Raw genomic sequence first — 6,934 nt, 5'->3', positions numbered from 1 at the left:
AAAGTGTAGGATGAGATCACCCATTACTATTTTAAGTCATTTGCCACCCATGACCAAAGGAGGGCTCAGTCAGGACAGCTGCTAGTCTTCTTGGGCAGGTAGTTGGCTTTCTGGCTGCTCCTGAATTATGGGATAACCTCTCCAGCAAACTCAGTTCATTTAACCCTCAAAGCTTATTTCTCATGTGTGAAATCATGCCGCTTGTTTTCTGCACAGGTGGTGTGATTGCTGGTGGCACTGCGGGTCCCTGATCTCTTCCTGCAGCAGCACCCAAGATGGCCCAACCTCTCCCTGTGCAGCTGGGGCTTGGTTGAAGGGTAATGGTTTTTCATCTGGATTTTGGGACAATGAGAAAAGATGCCCACCCAAAAGAAGTCCATGTATTTCCATGGTGGCCAGACTGATGAAACAGCTTAACCTGGAGCATATTCCACTTGTCCCCACCTCCAAAGGAAAGCCAATCTCTCCTTGTCTGGTTGGCTTTCTCCTCAAGAAGGAAATGTCCCTCTCCATGTTCACAGCCACAGCTCATGGCGTGGGGACCACCATGGCTGGCTCCTGGCAGCGGTGTGAGGGAGGCTGCTGTCTCCCTGGGCTGGGGATGAGCTCAAGCAGCCAAGACAGGGGAGGACCTTGTCCTTAATTGACCCTCAGTACCATGTGGTGTGAGGGTGGGTTGAGAGAAGAGGGATACAGGCTAGATAGAAAGGGACACAGCAGAAAAATTAGGGGAGCCAGTAAAGACCAGAAGAGTAGTAAGTCAAGAGGGATGAGAAGAAGGTGAAAAAGCTATGTTTTCTTCCTATTGTCCATATAATTGGGATAATACCAGAAGTCCTTTGAGGGCTTTGCTGATGTCCTTCATCATAGGGGTTCCACCAGAGATGTTTTGAGGGGGAAGTGGAAAGGGGAGGTGAGGTGAGACACCGGAAGGATCTTTGTTTCCATCCCAAAAGCTGCTTGTAATCTGACTCCAGAAATGGGTCTTCAAAGGGCAAGGAAGTTCCATAGCTCCCTCGCAGACACACTTTAAATAGTTTAGCACCTTTCAAACCTGGCAGGGAGCATTCTGGGAGCAGGGCCAAGAGGGCTGGATCTGCCCTGGACTCTGCCCCATGGTCCACATTGTCATTAGACATCATCTTCTGCCAAACAAGTGTGAAAGCCATCCCACTGCTGGGCCCAAGGGCTACTGACCTTTGGAGGGCTGCTTTGCCCGGATGTTGGTGGTACAAGGGAGCGGGGCAAAGGCAGGGGATGCTGCAGCACAGTGGGGTGCTGCACAGAGTCTTGGGTCTCGAGTAGGACACAGTCCTGCTGACACAGCATCATTAACAAGGTTAATTACCCTCCTGCTGTGCTCTGCTGCTTCCAGTTTCTAGCAGACAGCCTTGCACTGCACAGCATAGACATACCTGGGATGAACAGGAGCCAGGAGGTAGTTTGCATTGCCCTGGATGGTGTTGGTGGTTGTCACCTGGTGAACCATTCTCGCTCTTCAGCTCCCCAAGCATCAGTGTGCAACTGGCTGTGCGTGGGGCTTCCCCAGAGCCAAAGCTTTGCTGGGGCAGAGGAGAATCTAGATGCAGCCCTGGCCTGTTTTCACAGCACTGCAAGTCAGCGGCAGCTGGGAAGTGGGATGTTCCCGTCCAATTAATTATTTCTCTGGGAATAAAATGCAATGATGTTTTTTGTTTGGTCTCAGTAATAAATCAATCATTTCTGTAGTATGATGTGTGGACAGACATAGAGAAGCAGCCGGTGTCCTCGGCTGTGCATGCATTTTGACATCTGGCTGAGCAGCTCTGCTCTGGGACGTGAAGCAGCTGAGATCTCTGGTGTCAACTACAGGGCCATTCTTCTCACCACTGCTCAGAAACATCATGAAAGCTGCTGACGCTGAAAAGATGGAGTAATCAGTCACTCCCAGCATGCCTCCCTCATCCTCTCCTTCTGGAGCTGTTTCCCAAAGGGTTGACATTAGCTCAGAGCAGTTACTGGTTCCCAGAGCCTCTCCATCAGTGTCCTTGGGTCTGCTGCAAAGGCAGAACCTTTCTCCTCTCTGCTTCTGTACGACAGCTGCAGTATATGGCTCTTGATGGGTTTCCCTCTCCCTTGATCGTTGCCCATGAATGGCATGGGGTGGCCTGTGGTACAGGACACTGAACAAACCCTCCTCTGTGGCCCCTGTCCCCGTCTCTGGGAACTGGGAAGAGGTGGCATATGAATTCATGTTCTTGCCACGTTTCGCTTGTGAGGGGGGTCATCACCGTTGCTGGCGGCTAGTAAGGCTAGGTGTTTTGGGTACTTTGAAGTGACTGATCAGCTTGAAGCACTCACAGTTGGATGAGGGCAAAGTACAGTTCCTTGTCTGTCTTTATGTGTATTAAGACCCATTTAATATGAATGTCTAATTAACACTTTGGAGAAAAAGAACTATTTGCTAAGAGAGGGACTACCAGAGTTGCCTGCAGAAACACTCACTGTTTGTTGTCCACATGCACCCTTTTTTGTTTGGTTGGGTTTTTGGTTTGTTTTTTTTTTTTTAATAAATAAAGAAGTTTTTTGGCTGGTTCCTTATCCAAATGTACTGACCTCCTGCTGTTGAGTGCATAATTAGCACAGTTAGGCTGACTTTGCTCCTCAAAGGTTACCTGTGCCTTTGACATGCCAGTTGTACCTGCTTCTGACAGAGAAGCCCAGGAGCACCTGCACATGGGGTCCTTCCTATGTGTGGTACCTCCACATGCTGGTATCTTACCTGTCTCTGTAAGGAAGACACTCAAATTCAAGCTGCTGTCTTCTTTGTAAGGGGTATTACCTTGTTTGGTGGTTTGGTCACTATGATCTCAAGGCAGATGAGGAGTTATGGGTGAATGGGAGAGGCTTTGCTGCCTGCTCTTCATTGCTGCAATCCTCCCTCTGCCACAATGGTTTTTTAACTGTTTATGCATTTATCCCATAAACTGAAGAGAAAAAGTTCATGTTTGTGAGCAAAGAGAACCATGAAAACCATAAGGGGAAGATGAAGGAAAGGGTGGCCCCATCACAGACTGCGCTGGCACCGTGAAGGTGTGGCAGCCATAGGATTCTCTCATAACTCAAAGGAAACTTTCCATAAACTGCTGACACCAGCCCCAGTACGAGCTCAGCCTCACTGGTCTCTGCATAAGCCTAAGCACTGCTACATTAATGACTTTTTTCCCCTCCCAGAGCTCTGATGCTTGATGCATCAAAATGTGTATGTGCCCGTGAGACACCTGAGCGCTTGAGTGTGTCCATAGTGCTGTTTGCAGGGTCTGCCTGTGCAAGCTGTGCCTCACGGAGCATCTAGAGAGAGGCACATCAGAATGGACAGGCATCCTCAGCGGGAGGGGAGGTCCATGGAGAGTACCCAGGCAATCGAGATGTCCAGAGACAGTGCCAGTTGGGAAAGGCAGTAGAGCAACTTTGCATTTATTCTTCACATTTCTAGAAATTCCTGGCACTTTGCAGTGACTGATCTGGAGCTGTAGGGTCTGTGCTGGCTGTTACCTTATGAAGGGTGGAACTGTGCGTGTTTTACTCCTAGGAATAACCTCAAGGTAAAGATAAACAAGTACTTTGCTGCAGTGAGTAATGTGTCGTTTGTCCCTTAATCGCAGACTTGGAGACTAAACTGCTAGCTTTGCCTGCTCTTGCTTCTTTCCGGGGTGCATCAGTGAGACCTGGAGTCTTGCTTGCTCCCTCTCTCTGAGCTGGGGTCCTCCAGCAAACCTCTGTGTGTGAAGAAGTGGAGGGGACCTCCAGGCTGAGAGGACTCTGTATTTTGAGCCTTCTCAAAGTCTCCACCAGGTCCTCTGGGATGGGGTTGCCTTGTCCACAACTACAGTGTGACCAGGTGGATGGTCTCCCCAAACTCACCTGGTTCAAATCTTCCAGGAAGTGCTTATCCATCATAAAGAAGCAAGAAAGACCAAGTATATAAGACAATAGCCGACCTAGGGGCTTTGCTGTGCTCTCTATTCTAATAAGCTGTACCTGGAAAGCATTGGTTGAGTGTTGGATGTTCAATGAGAAGCTAACGTAGCCTATGGTCATATAGCATATGAGCACAGTATTCATTCATATACATAGAGGTATATATAGATATCCAGCTGCGTATTGTTCATCTGGCACTTTCCACCAAGGGGATATGGCACACGTAGGAATATATCAGTACTTCAGCTTTTTTATACCAGTAGTTTCAAATTTCTATTTCAGCTAATGTAGAGAGAGGGAGAGTCAAAGAGACTGATCAACAGGCAGGAAAAAAAAAAATCTATAAAATCTTGCTTTGCAGTTCATCTGATAAAGGAAATATATAGTGTGTAAACCTTGCTTCTCATCAGGCTGATTCGCATTCATATAACGAGCTCTGATTCTCCCATCCCTGGCACTGTTATTTCCCCCAACATCGCTTACCTCTGATGTAAGCCAGTCTAAGAAAGGTCAGAACAATGCTTTTTGTCTATAGCAAGGGAGGACGTGTGTACCCTACCTATGCTCACAAGTCCGAACGACTGGAGAACGTATTTATAAATGTATTTATAAAGATAAAACTCTCTCCAAACTCTCCATTCATTGCACTATTGTCAAACCTAATAAGCTAAGACAACTGAAATCTGCCAGCATGGGGAAGCAGGGAGACCTAACACTGTCGCAGTGACCTGCACATGGATGGTGCTGCGCTCACCAGGACCAAGTTGTTGACCCTTTGCTTTGTGAGTGACCCCTTTGACTGTGAACTACCGCCCTGAGCTCCCTCTCAGTCCGCAGTCAAAAGAGGTTTCTTGTGGGCTACCATGGGACATATGAGTCTCTAAGCAGGGAGTAACTGTGCAACTGAACACTTAAAAGTCAAACAGCTTGAATCCTTTCACTGCCCATTGCCCAGCTCTCATTATCCAGCATCTAAGATGGTTGGATGGATGTGTTCCCTCCCAACATCTTTGTCATGGGAAAAGATGCTATGTAGGCTTTGGATTAAATGTCAGCTAAAGCTGGAGGGTCATGGGAAATAGGAGGGCTTCAGGGTGGGCCCCTACGAGTGTTTCCACTGGCAGGAATATGCTGTCTATCTCATGGGCATCACCTTCTATCCAGCTGAGGTTCACCTGAAGGGCAAGGTAGGCTCAGCCCAGACCTGGCTGCAGATGTTTGGAACTGGCATGGGATCTGCTCTGGTGTTTCTTTCAGGGTTAAGACCAATGGTTTGGCTCAGTGCCATGAACTTCAGCCTCAAGAGTTTGGGCTCAGACCTGTATCAGCCTTTCCAGCTGTTCAGGAACTTGCAAGCTTTGATATCCAATATCAGACCACCTGCACTTACCCTTTCTTTGGCCTGAGCTTTCAAGAAGAGGTTCAGACAGGGACCGTGGCGTTTGGCTTTGCATTGAGCTGCCAGACAAGAATATCCTGTTGTTATATGGAATCACTGGAAACTTAAATAGCATCCCTAAAACCTTCCAAAGCTTTTAGCTGTTCCTAGCATGTTAACGAGCAGCTCCAGACTCCTGCAGCAGAACTTGCAGGAGTGAGCGGTCTTGGCAGAGTAGCTGCAAAGGGCATTGTGTTTAATCAAAGGACTAAACTTTACAGTGGCCTTCCCTATGTTTTGAAGTGAGATTTGGTCTTTGGATGTCAAAGGCTGGGCACATGAGCACAGAAAATACAAATTGGCTCCCTGTGTCCCTCTGGCAGTGAGCAGGCGGGTGTTTTCCTCCTGCTCTGGGGCTTTGGGGGCAGATTCCCTGTAGGTTCCTCTTGTCCTGACTAAGGATGCATGATTTGCAGCGGTGCTGGGTGCCTGCAGGCGCTGCTGGCTGCAGGGGCAGTCCCGGTGGCTCAGCACCACTGAGAATCAGGCTGGGGGGTCCCGGCAAGGGCAGGGGCAGGGGGAGCAGGGCAGGGGGGAAGGACGAGCAGCGGTGCTTGCTGACGCTCAAAGACAGGTCTTCTGTTGGAGGGACCTGCTGCGAGGGGAGGCCTCTCAGCCCCCACAAGTCAAACTGCACAGAGTCACAGTTAGTCGTCGTCGTCGTCATCATCATCATCATCGTCGTCATCATCATCATCATCGTCGTCATCATCATCGTCGTCATCGTCATCATCATCGTCATCATCTTCAGTATTTATCTTCCCAGAAAGCACATCCTCTATCCAGTCCTCCAGCTCCTCGGCTGTGGGCAGGTCGTCATCATCTCTGATCTCCATCCAGATGCTGTCAGCCTGCGGGGACAGGTGGTGAGGGATTAGCCACCCCCAGAGACACGGGGAAGAGATGGGGGTCACTGCTATTGTGGGGGTAAAGTTTGGTCCACAGGTGGGATGCAGGGGTGGTGGTGGCATTAGCTCTCTCTGCCACAGCCTGTGGGCAGGCCTAGCCACAGTCTCTCTGCTAGCACGTTGGGATTACCACCTCCCCTTGAACTGCTGTTGCTTCTGACTAGGGACAGTGGGACTGGCCAATGGGTTTAGATGAGTGTGTGGTGCTGCTTGCCCTGGGTTAGATGTGTTCCTGCTGCCTGTTCCTCTCCTGCAGTGCCTACACCTATGAGCAAGAGCATCATCCACCTGACGCATTGTCCTTACCCTGTCTGGCCAGTTCTGTAGACTCCAAGTCTACATAAAGAGAGGTTAAAGAGACATATGGCAGCTTCCTCTCCACCACCCAAGTTCACAGGACACCACAGCTTTTCCCTCCTTCCTTCCAGAGCCCTTCTGGGACCTCTTCCTCTGAGCCTTTACACCCTGCTCTCAGCATCCCTTCTCCCCAGCTTCTTTTACTATCACCTTTGCCTCAGCAAGTTGCTCTCGACTCTCCACATGTGATAGCAGTTGCTCCTCTTGGAAGGGCCTTTCCTCAGATCATCCCAACCACGTTCCAGCTGAAGATCGGTGAAAAACACCAACG

General features: G+C 49.4%; 1 protein-coding gene across 1 annotated transcript in view; it reads right to left on the bottom strand.

Annotated features, from left to right (window-relative positions):
• Nucleotides 1–5,325: 5,325 nt before the first annotated feature.
• LOC104522569 (calsequestrin-2) overlaps nt 5,326–6,934 on the bottom strand; it is a 33,110-nt gene continuing 31,501 nt past the window's right edge. The window contains exon 11 of the mRNA XM_010164903.1: nt 5,326–6,249. Within this exon, the coding sequence (XP_010163205.1) occupies nt 6,046–6,249 (204 nt within the window). The 3' untranslated portion in view covers nt 5,326–6,045. The remainder of the gene's footprint in view (nt 6,250–6,934) is intronic.

This window comes from Antrostomus carolinensis, unplaced genomic scaffold (assembly GCF_000700745.2).
Source record: "Antrostomus carolinensis isolate BGI_N321 unplaced genomic scaffold, ASM70074v2 scaffold17110, whole genome shotgun sequence".
Taxonomy (NCBI): Eukaryota; Metazoa; Chordata; class Aves; order Caprimulgiformes; family Caprimulgidae; genus Antrostomus; species Antrostomus carolinensis.
The sequence above is the reverse complement of the archived record's forward strand: the minus strand, read 5'-3'. Positions and strand labels throughout refer to the sequence as shown.